General features: G+C 42.3%; 1 protein-coding gene across 3 annotated transcripts; it reads left to right on the plus strand.

Annotated features, from left to right (window-relative positions):
* The first annotated feature begins 1,460 nt into the window (after window positions 1-1,460).
* ZNF449 (zinc finger protein 449) lies at window positions 1,461-20,610 on the plus strand. 3 transcript variants are annotated; one of them, XM_061178837.1, is made up of 5 exons: window positions 1,461-1,525; window positions 4,600-5,049; window positions 6,747-6,951; window positions 19,304-19,417; window positions 19,614-20,610. In XM_061178837.1, exons 2-5 carry the CDS (start codon window positions 4,696-4,698, stop codon window positions 20,498-20,500), a joined length of 1,560 nt encoding a protein of 519 aa, XP_061034820.1. In that variant the 5' UTR covers window positions 1,461-1,525; window positions 4,600-4,695; the 3' UTR covers window positions 20,501-20,610. The 3 variants fall into 3 exon arrangements, with proteins under 3 accessions (XP_061034820.1, XP_061034823.1, XP_061034822.1); XM_061178840.1 differs by having other exon boundaries at window positions 1,505-1,525; window positions 4,607-5,049; XM_061178839.1 differs by lacking the exon at window positions 1,461-1,525 and adding an exon at window positions 3,057-3,126.
* Window positions 20,611-20,627: the final 17 nt, after the last annotated feature.

Genomic DNA, 20,627 nt, shown 5'->3' on the forward strand with positions numbered 1-20,627 from the left:
CGACACCGTGATGTCCCAGTCGCGGCCACCAAACCGCACATAAAACATCTCTGTCTCACTCACTGACCTATTCCCTCAGTCTCGCAACCTCTGTCTGCATGTATTTTAAAAGACTCACAGCTTCTTGGCAAGCTGTGCGGGTGCAGCTTCTGCACGCTGTTGTGGATCTCGTGGGACGGGATGGTTTGCAGCTGCTCCAACACCAGCAGCGCCAGGACCTGCTCCATGGTGCGCATCTCAAGCCAAAGCCACCCAGCCGTGGCAAAGCTCCAGAAGCCGCCTGAGGGTTTCTGGGATACCAGCGGCAGAACACATAGAAGCGCAGATGACATGCTTCCAAGCTGGGTCTCGCATGGCTCCAGGCGCAGAAACTACTCTGCTATCACAATGAGGACTACTTTTTGCTCCTGGGAGTTGGGGTCAAACGCACACCACCTTGGCCCAGAAACAAGCTGCGACAGCTGGCGAAGGCGCCTGGCGCCTCATCCAACGATACACAGAATCCGCAGGAGTCGGCGTACCCCTGGGGCCACCCCGTCCATGAGCCCAACTCCAGCCCAGGCGGAGCAGATCCAAGTGCCTTGGCCTCTGTAGGCTCGCGACAGTGGGGCGCCTGCCCCAGGTCTCGCTTCCACCAGAGCCTCTGGGAGGCACAATCGCAGGCAGCTCTTTCTTCTCTGTCTTGGACCAACACTAAACTTTGGCGTCCAAAGACACACACACTCACAAACTAGCTCGGGACGAATGTGAGGACTACATCTGCAGAATGACATCATCGCCTCTGGCCTGGCCACAACTCACGGCTGACCAACCAGAAGGGAAAATTTGACTCCGGGGGCGGGACCTGCGGACGACCAATTGGAAGACAAGAGGCGGGGCCATTTGGGCTAACCTAAAGACCCAAGAGCCCTCTGGTGGCGGCCGAAAGCAGAGAGGAATGCACTGGGTAGTTTCGTCGAAGCTCGGTTCTTTACGAGAAGAAAATACAAAGGTAGCTAGGCCACTGTGACCCGGGAGCGGAAGATCAGAGTCATTATCCCCAGAAAAGTTTATTAAAATGCAAATTCTCGAGTTCATGCGCGATCCAATGAGTACGGGTGTCGGGGTAGAGCGCAGAAATCTGAATTTTTAAGATTCTCGCAAAAACATTCTTCCTAAAAAGAGAGGTTTGAGAATCACTGATACAGTCATAACAGGTTTAAGGATGTCCCCAGTCGCTCCGGTTACTCTAGGGCTGACGGGAGAGAAGCCCTCACTAGGATCTAGAACTGGAGCACGCCCCACCCAGTCCCCGGGAATCTAGAGTCGCTTAAGACCGGAAATGGGATCGCTTCCAAAAGCGGCCTCAGGCCGAGGGGAGACCAAGGAAACTCCCAGCCTCTCCCGCGTCAGCATCCTTAGGGGCCGAGATCTTTAGGCGAGTGGCGTGTAGCCTGCCGGGGGTTGTAGTCCGCAGCGCGGCCGCGCGCCTGCGCCCTGGGCAGCTGCACCCGGTGAGCCTGGGAGAGCCGTGGGCGCTGAGGCGGTGAGTCCCGGAGCGGTCAGAGGGCGTGGCCGTCCCTGGGGCGCGGGCGCGGGGAGCGGGGCTCCCTTCCCGCTCGGGCTGCGCTAACCGGCTGCTTCCAGCCCCGATCCGGGTGCGGGCACGGGAAGGAGCGACGGGCGGCCGGCCCCTGTCCGGCCCGGGTCCCCGCCGCCGCTCCCTGCGACCCGGCCGGGCCTTCCCGGGCTTCTCCGGGGCGGGGAGCGCCCCTCCGGGCGGCGGGACATCCTCCCCGGGGAGCACGCTCGGGCCGCACCGCGGCCACCCGATTTTGATCCGGCTTTTAGGCTTGTCCCCCTATCCTTTCCCCGAGTGCCCTCTCTTTACACCCTTCTTCATCCACGGGCCCTGTGGGCCGGCTTCATTCAGGAGGCTTTGAGGAGAAGCCATCAGCCCCGGGGTGGAGTGAAGTTTTCATCCGGAAGGGCCGACGGGGAGAAAGCCGGAGGGTCAAGTCCCTGGTCGGCGTGGTGGAAGGTTGGGGACCGTCCGCGGAGGGCTGCCCAGCTGTGAGGCTGGAGCGCACTCAAGGCGGGTCCATAGCCCAAACCAGCACGGTCCCTGGATGCCCTCCAGCGACGGTTAGGTGCCTTGGCGGGGTGGGGTGGGAGGAAATAGAAGCTTCCTAGGAAATGAGCTTTCCTGAGCGCTTCCTCTGTGCCAGGCACACTGCTGTTCCTTTCCCTGCGCTGGGATCCGCCTCAGGAACTTCTGTGAAAGAGATGCCGTGGTTATCTCGTGTTAGCGACAGAAGCCCTGGGCGTCAGGGTCTCAGAGCTAGCATGTTATCACGAGATGGGTCTGCCGCTGAAGCCCAGGCTGCCATCAAGATAACGGTGCTATGGGGGCAGTGTCCATCTGGGATGACTGGGTGGGATCATGAGCATATTTTTCCTTGTCCCACCACTCCAAGGAAGAGGACAGGTACGTGAGGCGTCCTGGTAAATGCAGACAGAGAGGAGCCACAGCACACGGGGCGGTGGGGGGAGTGGGCACCGGTGTTGAGACCTGTGGGGACATGTACGTGATGGCCTCTGTGACCTCAGAGGCTGCACTCAGAGAACATGTGGATGTTTTGGACGTGAGCAGTGCAGGAGTCTGTAGATTCCAACCTCCTCCCCACTTCCCTCTGGCGTTTACTGTGTGACTTGGGACAAAGTTATGCAGTCCTCCTCAGCCTCAGCTCAGTCCCCTCGTCTGTATTCAGGGCACAGTACCAGAGCCCACCTCCTAACGTTGGGTGAGGGCTAAATGAACCAATACATGCGGGAGGCTTAGAACAGTAGCTGGCACAAGGCGTGATGAATGTGACAGATGTTCTTGGTTATTAATGTAGACCCGATTCCTGCTGGCCTGCCCTGTTGCCATGTGTTTTGCTCATGAGAAAGTCACTTAGAATGCTGTTTCAGGATGAGGGTCACGGCGATGTTGCCTGAACTACGCAGAACCTCCAGTGGAGAGGAATGAGGGACTGATTGGTGGTTTGCTGTCCTTGCAAGTCATGGCCCTAGCTAAGATGCCCATGGTTGAAGGTGACTAAGGGTTACTCAAAGGTAGATGGACTTTCATGGTTCTTCACCATTGTAAGTATTGCTCCTCCATTTCTTCTGTGGCCTAGCTATATTCAGAAACACAAGACATTTGAAATTAGGCTGGGAGTGGGTTTAAAGGCCACTAAATCTGTAGGGGTTCATTGGGTCCATGGAATTCTAGAGCAGCGCTGTCCAATAGAACTTTCTGCAAAGATGTCTCTTTTTTAACATTTTTATTGGGGTATAGTCGATTAACCATGTTGTGTTAGTTTCATGTGTACAGCAAAGTGAATCTGTTATACAGATACATATATCCACTCTTTCTTTAGATTCTTTTCCCATATAGACCATTACAGAGTACTGAGTAGAGTTCTCTGTGCTGTACAGTAGGTCCTTATTAGTTATCTATTTTATATATAGTAGTGTGTATGTGTCAATCCCAATCTTCCAGTTTATCCCTCCCCCACCCCTTACCCCCCAGTAACCGTAAGTTTATTTTCTACATCTGTAACTGTATTTCTGTTTTGTCCATAAGTTCATTTGTAGCCTTTTTTTAGATTCCACGTATAAGCGATATCATATATTTGTCTTTGTCTGACTTACTTCACTAAGTATGACAACCTCTAGGTCCATCAATGTTGCTGCAAATGGCATTATTTCATCCTTTTTTTTATAGCTGAGTAATATTCCATTGTGTATATGTACCACACAAAGATGTCTCTTGAGCACTTGAAATGTGGCTAGTATGAATGAGAAACTGAATTTTTAGTTTTAATTAATTTAAACTTCCACATGGGACTATTTTATTTTTACTGAGGTGTAGTTAATTTACACTGTTGTATTAGTTTCAAATATACAGCAAAGTGGTTCAGATATATATGTATTGGGTCGGCCAAAAAGTTTGTTCGGTTTTAAGTGAAAATAAAAGACACATTTTTCATTTTCACGAGAAACCTTATGGAACAACGTATTCACTAACCAAACGAACTTTTTGGCCAACCCAATATGTACATATATGTGTGTGTGTGTGTGTATATATATATATATATATATATATACACACACACACACACATATATTATATATATATATGTTCTTTTTCAGATTCTTTTTCCATTATAGGTTATTATAAGATATTGAGTATAGTTCCCTGTGCTGTACAGTAGGTCCTTGTTGTTTACTTATTTTATGTATAGTAGTGTGTATCTGTTAATCCCAAACTCCTAATTTATCTCTCCCCCGACCCACATGGGACTATTGAATACCATATTGGATAGCACAGTTCTAGAGAATCCGTGGATGGTCTTGAAGATTTTGTAAACTTTTTGAAATTGAATGCAGAATTTGCTGTGATGTGTATCTTTCTAGAAATTGTCCATGACTTTCATCAGATTCTCAAAACCCCCCAAAAGATTATGATCTGCTTCTTTAGGGCTTTGGAGAAAAGTAAGCAAGTTAAGGGAGGTAAGTCTGCCCGCTGGTAACCACTGCTGTTTCTCCTTTCTCATTTTGTCCCGTCCTCAGCTTGTAGGTGGCTCTGCCCGGAGGACAACACAAAGAAAGAAATTGGAATCTGCCTCTTCGGGACCCAGATAAATTGTACAGTGCTGGAAGGTGGCGATGGCTGTGGCCCTGGGTTGTGCAATCCAGGCCTCCTTGAATCAGGGCTCGGTGTTTCAAGAATATGATACCGACTGTGAGGTCTTCCGCCAGCGCTTCCGGCAGTTCCAGTACAAAGAAGCAGCTGGGCCTCATGAAGCTTTCAACAAACTCTGGGAGCTCTGCTGTCAATGGCTGAAGCCAAAGATGCGTTCTAAGGAGCAAATCTTGGAGCTGCTGGTGTTGGAGCAATTCCTAACGATTCTGCCCACAGAGATAGAGACCTGGGTGAGGGAACATTGCCCAGAGAACAGAGAAAGAGTTGTGTCACTGATAGAAGACTTACAGAGAGAACTTGAGATACCAGAGCAGCAGGTGAGAAAAGAGGTTGGGATCTTGGGAATTAGACCAAAAGAAGTAGCAGAGGCAGCTGGGACTGGATCAGACATTCTATCTGGTGCCTCAGGATTTCCCTGCAGGGCTTTCCATTTTTTCCTTCTGCTGGAATTGGCATATGTTTCAGTGATTCTCAACTATTAAACCCAACTCCACTTCTATAACAGATATTTGGTAATGTCCCCTTTACTGTGCTAAAATGAAATTTATAGATAATATAACCTCCTTACATACACTGAATTAGAAAAAAAATCAATATAATAAGTGCTCTATGGGCCAAATATTGGACAAAGCCTGTTTTTATACAACCCATGAGCTAGTAATGCTTATTACCTTTTTGAAGAGTGGTTTAAAAAAAAAGAAGAGACAACAGACCAATACTACCCACAAAGCCTAGAATATTTACTGTCTGTATTTTTACAAGAAAATTTTGCCAACCCTGAGTCAAGTAGAGTCTAGAAGGAATATAAAGGAAAAGGAATGTGATTTCTCATGAACTAATAAGCATGTGAGCGTGCACATATTTGGGCCTGACTGCACCAAAACTTCAGGAGGTTGTCATTTGCTTGAATCTATGCACAGATACACTGGGAAGGCGACAGGCAGAACTTCTGACTGATGTGATACAGCTCAAACACTGTGAGCGGTGTTGCTGTTGGTCATATGATTTCTCAAAGTGGCAAACAACTCTTGGTCAGTCCAAACAATAAGTAGTATAGTCTTCATTTGATTTCCAGAGTAATGCTTTCCTAGAGCATTCAAGTCATGCTAAAATATGCAAAAATATTTTGTGTTTATATGACCAACAGGGTGAGGTCCTTGACAGGTTCTTTTTACCTACATGAATGTTTGAGGGAACATTCCTAAATTGTTTGGGAGGTGGAACAATTCTGCCCTGTGAATTATTGGGTTGGCCGAAAAGTTCGTTCTGGTTTTTCCATAAGATGTTACAGCAAAACCCGAACGAACATTTTGGCCAGCCGAATATATAGACCCCCACCTCTGGCTCGTTACATTCTGATAGCCACCACCTGCCATCATAGGCAAAATGCCCCATGGGGGCAGTGGCGCTGGTCTCTGTTCAGAACCATCGAGTGAAACCCATAGCTGAGCACGGGCAGAATCTTTGGGAGAAGAAAGTGTTTGTTGGTGGGCATTACGGGCACTTCTGCCTGGTGTGTTGATGGGGTCAACTCTCCTTGGAGTCATCCAAGGTTCCCTGTCCCCCTAGGATAGAATGAATTTATGGTTTCCCTTCCTTTCTCCATCTTCTTGGTTTAGCTTACCAAATATATTTTATCTTTGTATGGTCTAGTCGTGCACCGCCCAGAACGGTAGCCACTAGCCAGGTGTGGCTCTTGAGCACTTGCAACGTGGCTAGTCCAAATCGAGATGTGCTGTAAGTATAACATGCACAGCACATTCCAAAAACTTAGTATGAAACAAAAGTCGGTGTAATATCTCGTAACAATTGTTTATATTGATTACATTCTGAAATTATGATGTTTTAGATATATTGGGTTAAATACTGTGTGTTATTAAGATCAACTTTACCTATTTCATTTTTTGTTTCATATGGCTGCCGGTACATTTAAAAGGACATGGGTGGCTTGCATTATATTGCTACTGGGCAGGGCTGGTCTGGACTTCAGTGACGGTTCTGGCATTTCCCCCAGCTCGATAGGCAGGAAATGCTCTTGGAAGAACTGGCACCAGTGGGAATGGCACACATACCGCCAAACATCCACCTGGAGTCACCCCCACTCCAAGTAATGGGACCTGCCCCGGAGGTCCCAGTGGCAGAGGCGTGGATCCCACAGGCAGGGCCGCAGGAGCTGAGCTTCGGTGCTGCTGGGGAAGGCCAGCCCTTTCTGGACCCTGGTAAGGCAAGGGTTTTATTTCCTTTCTTTGGTTTCCATTTTGAGAGCTCAAGAGCTCTCCAGGGTTGAGGTTGCTTAGAATACCGATTACCTGATGGAAACAGGCCACTCTGATCAAGAGTAGAAGGAGGAGGGACTTCCCTGGCGGTCCAGTGGTTAAGACCTTGCCTTCCAAATGCAGGGAGTGTGGGTTCGATCCCTGGTCAGGGAGCTAAGATCCCACCGGCCCCGCGGACAAAAAAATCAAAACATAAAACAGAAGCAACATTGTAACAAATTCAGTAAAGACTTTAAAAATGGTTCACATCAAAAAAATCAAAAAATGAAAAAAGAGTAGAAGGAGGAAATATCTCTCTGGGAATAGCTGGGCACAAAGCACCTTCGATCGAATGGGATTGAAAACCCCTTAAGCTAATGACCCTGCTCAGGAAGCCTATTTTTCTCTTTTCAATTTTTTTTTATTGTGATAAAATACCCACGACCTAAGATTTGCCACCTTAACCATTTTTATGTGTACAGTTCAGTGGTATTGAATACATTTATAATTTTGTGGAGACATTACCAATATCCATCTCCATAACTATTTCCATCTTGTAAAACTGAAACTCTATACCCATTTAAACAATAACTCCCCATTTTTACATTCCACCACCGCCCCCCGCCCCCGGCAACCACCATTCACCTTTCTGTTTCAATGAATTTGACTACTCTGTGTACCTCATATAAATGAAATCATACAGTATTTATCATTTTGTGACTGGCTTATTTCACTTAGCATAATGTCCTCAGGGTTCAGAATTTCCATCCTTTTAATAGCTGAATAATAATCCTTTGTATGTATATATCACATTTAGCTTATCCATTTTCCATAAACGTATACTTGGGTTGCTTCTACATCTTAGCTATTGTGAATAATGCTTCTGTGAACATGGGTGTAAAAATATCTGTTTGAGACCCTGCTTTTAGTTCTTTTGGGTATATAACCAGAAGTAAAATTGCTGGATCATACGGCATTTCTAGTTTTAATTTTTTGAGGCACTTCCATTCTGTTTTCCACAGAGACTGTACCGTTTTACGTTCCCACCAACTGTGCACAAGGTTTCCAATTTCTCCACATCTTCACCAAAACCTGTTATTTTTTTTTTGATAGTAGCATTCCTAATGGGTTTGAGGTGGTATCTCATTGTAGTTTTGATTTGCATTTCCCAAATGATTAGTGATGTTGAACATCTTTTCATGTGCTTATTGACCATTTGTAAATCTTCCTTGGAGAATGTCTAATCAGGTCCTTTGCACATTTTTGATTTTTTTTTTTTGGTGTTGTTGTTGAATTTTAGAGTTCTCTCTATATGCTGGATATCCATCCTTTATCAGGTATATGATTTGCAAATATTTTCCCCATTCAGTGGGTTGCCACCCTGGGGTCTCTAGTACACAAGACAGAAAATCAGTCCCAGGCACCTTGGAGCTTCAGCTCCTATGGATGATTCAGATATGAAAATAGGACTGTAAAATGATGTATTGGAGGGAGTAGGATGCTATGGGAGCTCATAGGATTGCCACCTAACCAGCTTTTGGCAGAGAGGGAAGGCATCCTTGAGGAAGGGGGATCTGGGTAGACACCTACAAGATGAATTGGAGTAAGCCTGCTGAGTGGTGGAAGTGGGGAGGGGAGAGGGCTTTGGACAGAATGGGAAGCCTATGCAAAGGCTCAGAGGGGTAGAGAGCATGGCATATTTGGAGACTTCCTGCTGCAGTGTGAGGGCGCAGAGGAGAAGCAGAGGAGCCAGAGTTGCATTGAAGAGGCTGGAGAGAGAAGCAGGGTCCTGGATCTTGAAGAACTTTGTCAGCCTTGTTGAGAAGATATGCTTTATTACCAGGGCAGTGGGGAACCACTGGCTGTTCTTAAGTAAGGCAGGGATATGCACAGATTTGCATTTAGAAGGTCACTCTGGCTACAATAAGAGAGGGAAGACTAGAAACAGCTATCCTGCAATCATCCACCTTAGAGAGGATGATTTTCTGGACTAAGATTGTGTCGGTGGTGGTAGAGAGAAAAAGACCAATTTGAAAGATAGGTAGGAAATAGAAATTATGGGACTTGGTGATTGACTGGGTGTTGGATGAGGAAGAAAAAGAGGTTAAGGATGGTATCCAGGATTCTGGCCAGTGAACTGGGAAGATTGATAATATTATTCACTGACACAGAGAACAGAAGAAGAGGATCAGATTTGGTGGGTCAACGTGAGTTTAGATTTGACCATGTTGACCATGTGGAGTTTGAGGTGTTTGTGGGTCTCTAGAATATTTTAAAATAAAGGTGACAAAAAAGAAAAACCGACAACTACATATGTATGTATATTATGGTCAAAGCAGAACTATATAATATTGTCATTTACGTTCCAATCTTTACATTACCTATAGTTTATAGTCTGTTTAAAAGTTCTAAAAAATCTGTAATTTTGTATGTATGCCAGCAACAAGTAGTAAAACTTGGCTAGAAATATTTAATGATAAATGGTTTTGCACATGCACTCTCATTCCCCATGTTAATTTGCTCCTCTTAGCAACAGACCCAGGTACAAAGATCACAGATGATGCCGAACAGCAATGTTGCTCTTGATTGTAATACTTTACTCTTTAAAGCACGGGAATGTCCAGTGTATTCAACAAGGAAGAGATAGAATGAATTAAACAAGTAAAATATACCAATTTGGAGGAGAGGAAACTACCCCTGTTTCATCACTGCTAAAGTGATATATTATGCTTTGCAAAATGATGCAAGACTTATTGTTCCATAATTTAAAGGTTGCTTATACTTTTACTGGTTTTCTTTTTAAATGAAAACATCTTCGGTATATTACATGAAGCACATCATATTGTAGGCTGAGTGAAAAGCACAGGATGCTGGCAGAATAGAAGAAATTTCAAAGTAATGGAAGAGGTCAGTTGATTTTATATTAAAGTTTGGAATGTATTCCCTGTTAGCAAAACATTAAGTTGTTGGGTATATATAAAATAGAAAAAAATATATGTATATACACACATATATTCACCTAATGATATTCATTCAATGTGAATACAGAGGGGGGTGGGAAGAGAGAATAAGAGAGAAAGAGGGAAAAGAACTTAAGTAGAAAATACAAAGAGATCTAAGAAATACATAAGCTTTAAAAAAATCCCTTATTTGAATTCAAGCCAGACACACCAGATGTTAGAGATAGGCAAAAATATTAGAATGTCTGCAATAAGAAAGAAAAGATGTGCTGGTCCTAAAAATATAAAGTATACCATGCTTATCTTTGAAAGTTTGGAGTTCAAAACTAGTACACCAAATTTGGAACAATTTTCATTTGCCAAAGCCTCGGGTTTTTTAAATTTAACTGCATGAGCTTACACTAGGAAATTGTATGCAAAATGTCAAAGGTCACATCTTTTTGGTGATGCAGGATATGAGAGATGAAAATTTAAAGTAAAATGTAGGGCAAAAAATGCTGTCCGCAAAGCAACAAAAGAGTCTTGTAACTTAAATTTCTTCAGATTATTCTATTATACTAAATGATGTATCATTAGCTAATATCCAGCCCTAACAATAGTAATGATATTTCTTGGTACAGTGGAGACTTTATGACACAATGTTTGATAATGGGTCTTAATGAAGTCATTCCCTGAGCCTGGGATGGGGGGAACATTCATCAGTCAAGCACCTTCTTTGTTAACCTCAAGTTGCTTTTTCCCTCTTTGTATTAGATAGCTTTTGCTGAATAACAAATTACCCCCCAAAATTTAGTAGCTTAAAAGAAAAAGCACTTATCACTTCCCAGTTTCTGAGAGTCAGGAATTTGGGCGTGGTTGACAGGGTGTTTCTGGCTCAGAGCTGCTCATGTAGTTGCTGTCAAGATGTCAGCAGGGGCTGGCAGGAGACCTCAGTTCCTTGCTAAGCAGTCTTCTCAATAGGCTGCCTGAGTGTCCTCACAACAGGGCAGCAGGTTTCCCCCAGAACAAACGAATCAAGAGAAAGCAAGGGAGATGCCACAATGTTTTTGATGAACTAGTCACACACCATCACTTCTACCATATTCTATTCATTAGAAGAGAGTCACTAAATCCAACCCACACTTAAGGGGAAGAAAATTAAACTCCACCACTTGAAGGGAAAAATATCAAAGAATTTGGAGCTATATTTTAAAACAACTATGCACCTATGCTTCCCTGTCCCTACTAGTCTTTTACTTTATACTTCAGTGTGTTTAGGTCAGAAAGTAGTTTTTAAATTGAAGTATAGTTGATTTACAATATTGTATTAGTTTCAGGTGTACAACATAGTGATTCAGTATTTTTATAGACTATACTCCATTGAAAGTTATTATAAAATATTGGCTATATTCCCTGTGCTGTACATTATATCCTTGTATCTTTTTTTTCTTTTTCTGCAGTCAATTTTTCTTGAGTAAATTTCTTCAGTTAATTAGGTCAAATAAAATATACCCATGATGAGTCTCTTGGCTATAACCATGAGGTGAGTTTAACATCCTGGACAACACATTATCATCACTTGGAAACTAAGGTTCTAGACTATAGTCTAAAAGACGGAAGCAATGGTTGAATTTAAGGTAATAGGCTTTGGTTTCTATTTGTAGGACCCTCTTATTTTATACCAACTGACTAGCAATTGATGTTTCTTCTATTGCTGTAAAACCACTCATCCAATAGTAATAGTAGCTACACAGACTAGTCTGCATTGAGGGTGAAGAGAAGAGCCCCCTGACAGAAGTAGAAATTAGAGCCTGCTTTCTGACTCCCATTCAACATTGATTCAAAGCCCTGGAGCCAAGCTATAAAATATACAGTGAGCATCCTTGTGTATATGCAGGTGTTGATAGGATAAATTTCTAGAAGTGGGGTTGATTGGTTAATGGGTATTTAAAACTTTAATAGATATTGTCAAATTGTCCTCCAAAATTGTTGTACCAATTTATTCTCCCGCCACAGCATATGAGAGTGCCAAATTCTCCTTGCCTACACTTATTCTGTATCATCAAAGTGTTTGATCTTTGCTGTATAAAAGTCATAACTGTTATCGCCATGTTAGCAGATAGAAGGAGGGCTGATATCTGTGAAAACCTTTTCAATAAGCGTCCAATTCATTCAGCATCTGTGATGGTATTCTATGGAGTGTGTAAGAGTAGAGGATAGGAACTAACGTCAGAAGGGTGGAAGATGGGTCAAGGAATGGTCAGTGGCCTCCGCTGACATGGGTCATGAGCATAGGTTGGAAAATGCAAACTGGTTATAGTGTCAGGAGCAGGGCTCTGAGAGTCCAGGAAGTGGAGGCTGAGTGCCCCAGAGGCACAAGGATCTGCATGTTATGTAGGATGTAGGACGACAAGGTGAGTGGGGGGCGAGGTTGGTAGATAATTAAGAAGTTCATCCAAGAAGAAGCTCAAGTATGAGCACATGTTCTCTGTATCCAGACATGGTGTAAGGTGCGAAGTTAGGTTATTGAGATTTTTCTTCCTTTCTAATATAGGCATTCATAGCTATAAATTTCCCTCTAAGCACTGGTTTTACAGTCCTAAGTTTTCATTTTCATTTCGTTTCCATTTACCTCAAAATACTTCTAATTTCCCTTTTGATTTCTTCTTTGACTGATTGGTTACTTAGGAGTATGTTGTTCAATTTTGAAATATTTGTGAAGTTCCCAGTTTTCTTTCTGTTATTTATTTATAATTTCATTCCATTTTGGTGGGAGAATATACTTTGTAATTGTGATCCTTTAACATTTTTTATAAATTTTTATTCATTTATTTTTATTTTTGGGCTGCATTGGGTCTTCTTTGCTGCGCGAGGGCTTTCTCTAGTTGCGGCGAGCGGGGGCAACTCTTCATTGCGGTGTGCGGACTTATTGCGGTGGCTTCTCTTGTTGGGGAGCACGGGCTCTAGGTGCATGGGCTTCAGTAGTTGTGGCACGTGGGCTTCAGTAGTTGTGGCACGCAGGCTCTAGAGCGCAGGCTCAGTAGTTGTGGCGCACGGGCTTAGTTGCTCCGCGGCATGTGCGGTCTTCCCGGACCAGGGCTTGAACCCGTGTCCCCTGCATTGGCAGGCGGATTCTTAACCACTGCGCCACCAGAGAAGTCCCCTTTAACATTTTGGAACATTTGTTTTATGGTATAGTATCTCAACTGTCCTGTAGAATTTTCTCTGTGCACTTGAGAAGCATGTATATTCTGCTGTTGTTGGTTGGAGTGTTCTATAAATGTCTGTGATGTTTAGTTGGTTTATGGTAATTTTTAAGTCTTCTGTTGTTGATCTTCTGCCTAAATTTCCTATCCAATAGTGCAAGGAGATAGTGAAGTCTCCAACTATTACTATTCAATTGCCTATTTCTTTTACTATTTCTGTCCATTTTTTCTTCATGTATTTTGGTATTCTGTTATTAAGTGCACGTATGGTTATAATTGTTACATCTTCCTGATGGATTGATTCTTTTATCATTATAAAATGATTCTCTTTATCTCTAATAACTTTTTTGTTTTAATGTCTATTTTGTCTGATATTAATATAGTCATTCTAGCTGTCTTGTGGTTACTACTTGCATGATATATCTTTTTCCATTCTTTTACATTCAATCTATTTGTATCTTTGAATCTGAAGTGTGTCTCCTTAGACAGCATATAGTTGGATTTTTAAAAATCCAGTCTGACAATCTCTGCCTTTTGATCGAGTTGTTTAATTCATACCATTTAATCTTATTTTTGATATGGTTGGATTTATATCTGCTATTTTACTTTTTGTTTTTGTATGTGTCTCATCTTTTTTGCTCCTCTATCCCTCACTTACTGCTTTCTTTGACACTAAGTAAATATTTTGAATGTAACATTTATGTACTTTAATGAATTTTCACTATTTTTAAAGTTATTTCCTTAGTGGTTACTCTAGGATTTATTATGTACATCTTAACTTATCATAATCAGCTTCGGATTTATACTAACAATGTCAGTGAGCTATAGAAATATTTCTCCTATGTAACTCTATTCCCTTTTTCCCCTTTTGGGGTGTTACTATCATACATATTATATCAAAAATGTTACAAACTCAACAATATCTTGTTATAGTTATTACTTTATATAATTTTAAGACTTTTAAAAGGAGCTGGGAGAAGAAAGGAAAACAAGTATATGTTATAGCTTTTGTTATATTAACATTATTTATCATTTCTGATTTTCTTCATTTTTCCTGTGGATTCAAGTTACTAACTGGAGTCATTTCTTTAGCCCAGTACAGCTTTCTCCTACCCACTTCATTTGTGCTGTTATTGGCAAATATAATACATTTCTATATGTTATTTGCCCAACAATATACTACATACATACTGTTTTATATAATTGCTTTTAAAATCTTTTAAGACAAGAAACAGAAATTTGTATTTGTACTATCTTTTATAATTAAATAATTACCCTTACTTGTGCCCTTTGTTTTTCCATGTGGATTCAGGTACTGTTTGGGATCACTTGCTTTCAGACTAAGGAACTTCCTTTAGTGTTTCATGTTAGGCAAGTCTGCTACCAATGAATTCTCATCAGTTTTTGTTTATCAGAAATGTTATTTCATATTCATTTTTGAAAGATAGCATTTCTGGATATAAGATTCTTGGTTGACAGTTTTTATTTTTCTTTGAGCACTTTGAATATATTATCCCACTGTCTTCTGGCCTCTGTTGTTTCTGATGAGAACTCAGCTTTTAATCTTGCTAGGGTTCCCTTGTAAGTGGCAAGTCATTTTTCATTTGCTGTCTTTCAAGGTTTTTTCTTCTTATTTGGCTTTTAGGATTTTTACTCTGATATGTCTGTTTGTAGATCTCTTTGTAGTTATTGTACATGGAATTTATTGAGCTTCCTAGATGTGTATATTGATATTTTTAAATACATTTGGGGAGTTTGGGGCCATTATTTCTTCGAATATTTTTTCTGCTCCTTTCTCTCACTCCTCTCCTTCTGGTTCTCTCATTATATATCTGTTGGTGCACTTAATGGTGCCCCACTTTTCTCTGAGAATCCATTCATGTTTCTTCATTCTTTTCTGCCTCTGTTCTTTTCATAGCGTAACCTCTATTGATCTGTCTTCGAGTTCAGCAATTCTTCTGACAATTCAGATGTACTCTTGAGCCACTGTAGTGAATTTTTCATTTCAGTCATTGTACTTTTCAACTCCAGAATTACCACTTGATTCTGTTGTCAAACCCAAGTTTTTGTGCCTGGCACACAGTGAGGCCAAACAAACAGAAATGTCGGAGTTTGGAGCAAAGAAAGGTTTATTGCAGGGCCAAGCAAGGAGAACAGGTGGCTCATACCTAAAAGACCTGAACTCCCTGATGGGTTTCAGGGAAGAGTTTTTAAAGGCAGCATTTGGAGTGAGGGCTGCAGGGTGCATGACTTTCTTCTGATTGGTTGGTAGTGAGGTAGCAGAGTGATGTTTCAGGAATCTCAGTCATCAACTTTCTGACCAGTCTGGGGTCTCAGAAGGTAGTTACCATCCTCCACCTGGGTGGGGAACCTTAGCTCCTGCAGAACAACTCAAAGATATGTATCAGATTATTTTATACACACAAACACACACACACACACACACACATATGTATATCTCCCTTGAGGAGGAACTAGGACTCTGTTTACTGAACTATTGTTTCTTGACTGCTTTTCCTTTGTTTCTGCATTCCCTCACTTCCCTAATTAGTAACTGCTTGAATTTGCTCTTTGGAAGTCAGGGAAGGCCTAGGAGACTAAAGCCTTTTTCTACAAACAAGAAATGGAGGACACAGAGAGTCCTGCTTGGTTTCAATCCCCCCTTTGCATTGATACTCCTCAATCCTGAGGGGAACAGGTGCCAGACAAGAAAGGGAATAAAATGTTGGATAGAGAGGTTAATCATAAACTCAGCAGAGGAACTCAGTTTTAGGGGGACTCTGTTTCAATTATTATTTTTTTTAAATTTCTATCTATTTATTGATATTTTAAAAATTTAATTATTTATTTATTTTTGGGCTGCGTTGGGTCTTCATTGCTGTGCATGGGCTTTCTCTAGTTGTAGCGAGCAGGGCCTACTCTTTGTTGCAGTGTGCAGGCTTCTCATTGCACTGGCTTCTCTTGTTGCAGAGCACAGGCTCTAGGCGCACGGGCTTCAGTAGTTGTGGCACGCGGGCTCAGTAGTTGTGGCTCACGGGCTTAGTTGCTCCACAGCATGTGGGATCTTCCTGGACCAGGGCTTGAACCCGTGTCCCTTGCATTGGCAGGCGGATTCTTAACTACTGCGCCACCAGGGAAGTCCCTATTTATCAATATTCTCTATTCGATGTGATGTAATGTCATCATAATTTACTGTACTTCTTTAATCATGGTTTCCTTTAGTCCTTGAAACATATTCATAATGGCTACTTTGAAGTCTGTTAAATTAGACATCTAGTCACTTTCATAGGCAGATTCTGTTGCCTGCTCTTTTTTTTTTTTCCAGTGTAGGGGTCATACTTTCCTGTCCACATACATGTCTTGTTTTTTGTTGGAAACTGGACATTTTAGATTACGTACTGTAGCAACTGTGTGTCCTTCTTCCCACTCTCCAGAGTTTATTTATTTGTTTGGTGAGTGGCTGGACTATTTTAGTGAACTCTAGTTCACCCTGCAATATTAAGCATTTGATATTGCCCTCATGGAGCACAGCCTTGGGTGTGCACATAGTCACCCTGGAATGACAGTAGTTTTTGCGGGGCTTTCTTTGGCTGTCTCTTGCCCTGACCAGACCCAGCTATTAATTGCCAGCTAATTGCTCTATTGCATTCAACAATTCCCTGGAGCATAAATTGCTCTGTAGACTAATTCAATCAAATTCAGACACCTTAGATGGGCTAGTTCCTGAGGTCAGTTTTTGAGATTGGTTCTGATCCCAGGAGGGCTCCTCCCAGCTGTCTCTTGCCCCAGTTCTCTTCTGAAAACTAGTCAGCCTACAGTTTAGTGTGTATATGCAATAAATCTATCACTCTTTCCAATTGCCTTTCATTACAGCCTCCACTCTTTTTGAGAGTATCCTTAGGCTTGAACGTCTCCTCTCTCTCTTGGAAATGAAGTCAGTTTCTTTGAGAAGACTTTAGGAGCTACCTCTTTTAAGGCCTGCTTGTCCTCCCAGGCCAAATCTCCGATGCATTGCTCTGGAGCTGGAGGTGGGGACAATAATGTGCTTATCTTTGAGTCACATTGCCACTTTAGGAGCTGAGCACTAAGTCTGAGCCTCAGGTCTTCTTGACTTGCCTCTCCAGGCAAGAAACCACTGCCTTACAATCACAGTTGCCTTACAAAACCACAACTGCCTTGCAAGGGCAACCAGGGCCCTAGTATTCTCAGCAATACTACACCCAAGGTAGATAGATCCTCTATCCCACCAGTGGAGACTGGGTAGATGAAAGGAGCCCTCACCTCTCAGCCACAGTGGCCTGGAATTTAGACTCAACAGTAGATAGCTAAGGGTAGGGTGACAAATTCTGGGGTCCTGCCCCTCCCAGGAAGATATCCCTCTGAATGGGAGCTGGGGGAAAGAGTGCCCCAGGCTCTTGGCTATGCCAGTCTGGAGTGGAGCTGGGAGAGGGACTAAAGAGAACAGTTTTGGTTTAAACACGTAAGACTCGGGGCTCCCCTGGTGGCGCAGTGGTTGAGAATCTGCCTGCCAATGCAGTGGACACGGGTTCGAGCCCTGGTCTGGGAAGATCCCACATGCCGCGGAGCAACTAGGCCCGTGAGCCACAACTACTGAGCCTGCGCGTCTGGAGGCTGTGCTCCGCAACAAGAGAGGCCGCGATAGTGAGAGGCCCGCGCATTGCAATGAAGAGTGGCCCCCGCTTGCCGCAACTAGAGACAGCCCTCACACAGAAATGAAGACCCAACACAGCCAAAAATAAATAATAAATAAATAATAAATTAAAAAAAATACGTAAGACTCTTGCTGTTCTCTGTAAATTTTAGCAGATTTTTTAAAATATTGGGCTGGCCAAGAAGTTCGTTCAGGTTCTTCTGTAACAGCTTATGGAAAAACCTGAACGAACTTTTTGGCCAACCCAATAGATGTTTCCTAATTTTCTAGACTTTGAATGTTTCTTTGTTATTTTTAGTAATTTTCACCAGTTTCACTAGGAAATAGGTCTGCAAAGCTCTTCATGGTATCGTGTTGGAAGTCTGTCTCCCTCCCTGCATTTAGATTATAAATTAGTGTTTCACACCTAGGCCTTTGCTACTCTCTCTGCTTATTTCAAGTTGCAGTTTGCTCCTACTTTTATGTAATTGCAGCTTTCCTTTGATCTATGACCTCCATTTTTATTTGACCTCGGTCTCATTACCCTCTCATCCTATTCTTAGCTTTGAAACCCAAACAAAAACAATATAGTGAATTTAAACAGAATTTTATTTGCAACGCATTTTTGTTTCTTAATCTTAAAAGGTCCTTTTTTCCATGAAAATATAAAATAAGGTATTTTAGTCCACTTCCTATGTTTTGATATGTTTTAAATTTTAAAGTTTCATCAAATTAACTTGCTGATATTATTTTAATGATGCTAATATTTAAACATCATGCTGCATTTTGATCTCAGATGAGCCACTTCCAACCCAAACTTGATGGCAGACCGGTTAACTTGGCCAGAGCAGAGGAAGGCGAGGAAGGGGCGTGGAGAGAGGATGGGAGTCAGAGTGGCTCTCCTCAGTGAGGAGAGGGTGGTAGGACACAGCAGAGCACTGAGTGTAGAAACTTCTCTGGTTGTCCTTAGCTTGACAGTGAGAAACACTCTTTGATGGTTACTTGGGTTAATTTCAAGAGGATCCACTTCTAGTCTTCAGCTGAAACAAGCATAAAGACTGCTTTTCTGGTTGCTAACCCAGTCAGTTTCCATTATAATTTGAAAATCTCAACTGAAATTATTCCAGTAAGCAGTTGTATAACTTCTGGCTTTACCTCTCTCTCTTTACGTAGTACTCAATATCAGCATTTCTCAGTTTTAATGTGCCAAAACTTTATGAAGATTTACTTCATATTTTGGCTCTAACCTAAATAAATCTATTATCAAAATAAGATACAGTAGCAATTTATTGTATTGATTTCTGCACAGAATTGATTTACTCCCTTTCCATAGGTTAGAAGAGAATAGGCTTGTTTTGTTCTTAAAGAAAAAAAAGACTCTTGCAAGAGATTCCAGATGACATAATAGTAGTTGAGGAGGAAGTAGATATTAAGGGCCATATGTCCAAGATATCAGCCTGAACTCTGGAAAAATCTTTGATGACCTAAACTATTATGCTTCTCATCTTTCTTCTGGCCAGGATATCCAATACCAAAACTCGACGTGAGCTTTCCATTGGAGCATAGGGAAGAGGCATGGGTGAAGGAACTACAAGATTCCAAAGAAATTAAGCAATTACTCGATTCCAAGTTAGGTAAGTAATCATTCGTTGGTAACACAGAAGAAAGAAAAGAAAAAAAATCAACATTGAACAAGGTAAAGAGTTTTGGATTCTATTGTACTTAAGAATGCCTCTATTTCTACTGGTGGTTTAATATAACTCTTCATTTTCCCTCATGTTCTTTTCAATGTGGGACACAGTGACATCTGCATTCTGTTTCTTCTCTCAGGTTTTGAGATCGGGATAGAAAATGAAGAAGCTACTTCAGAAAAACAGAAAAAAATGGAGAATATGTATCCATTTATTGTTACTTTAGAGGGGAATGCTCTTCATGGCCCCATCTTGCAAAAAGACTATGTACAGTTAGAAAATCAATGGGAAACCCCCCCAGAGGATTTACAGAGAGATTTAACAAAACTTGTAGAACATCAGAACCCCTCAGCAGGAGAGAAACCTGAGAGCTCCAACTTGGAAGAACCCCTCAACCCTAGACCCCATAAGAAAAAGAGTCCAGGAGACAAACCTCACCGATGTTCTCAGTGTGGGAAATGTTTTGCTCGGAAGTCACAGCTTACAGGGCACCAGAGAATTCATTCAGGAGAGGAACCTCATAAGTGCCCTGAATGTGGAAAAAGATTCCTTCGTAGTTCAGACCTTTACAGACACCAACGACTTCATACGGGGGAGAGACCCTATGAATGCACGGTGTGTAAAAAGCGATTCACTCGGCGGTCACACCTTATAGGGCACCAGAGAACCCATTCTGAAGAAGAAACATATAAATGCCTTGAGTGTGGGAAAAGCTTTTGTCATGGATCAAGTCTTAAAAGACATCTGAAAACTCATTCAGGTGAGAAACCTCATAGATGTCATAATTGTGGGAAAAGTTTTAGTAGGCTGACAGCTCTTACTTTGCACCAGAGAACTCACACTGAAGAGAGACCATTTAAATGTAATTACTGTGGGAAAAGCTTTAGACAGAGACCAAGCCTTGTTATTCATTTAAGAATTCATACAGGGGAGAAGCCATACAAGTGTAGTCATTGTTCTAAAAGCTTCAGACAGAGAGCAGGCCTTATTATGCACCAAGTCACTCACTTTAGAGGTCTTCTTTAAGGATTGTTAAAGGAAACAAGTCCTACAGAGATTGACAGTAACTCAAAAAACAAAATCTTAAACCTGCAGCATCCTGTTTGTCTTGGAAGAATTTTTTTGTTTGAGCTTATAAGAACAGCTTTTTTTT

The sequence above is a fragment of the Eubalaena glacialis genome, chromosome X (genome assembly GCF_028564815.1).
Source record: "Eubalaena glacialis isolate mEubGla1 chromosome X, mEubGla1.1.hap2.+ XY, whole genome shotgun sequence".
In the NCBI taxonomy this organism is placed as follows: Eukaryota; Metazoa; Chordata; class Mammalia; order Artiodactyla; family Balaenidae; genus Eubalaena; species Eubalaena glacialis.

Bases quoted from the DNA above. Each gene is read 5' to 3' on its own strand.
- ZNF449 (XM_061178837.1), top strand. From the start codon at position 4,696: ATGGCTGTGGCCCTGGGTTGTGCAATCCAGGCCTCCTTGAATCAGGGC. The intron at 5,050-6,746 runs GTGAGAAAAGAG...CATTTCCCCCAG, and splicing joins TTGAGATACCAGAGCAGCAG to CTCGATAGGCAGGAAATGCT. The intron at 19,418-19,613 runs GTAAGTAATCAT...TTCTTCTCTCAG, and splicing joins ATTACTCGATTCCAAGTTAG to GTTTTGAGATCGGGATAGAA.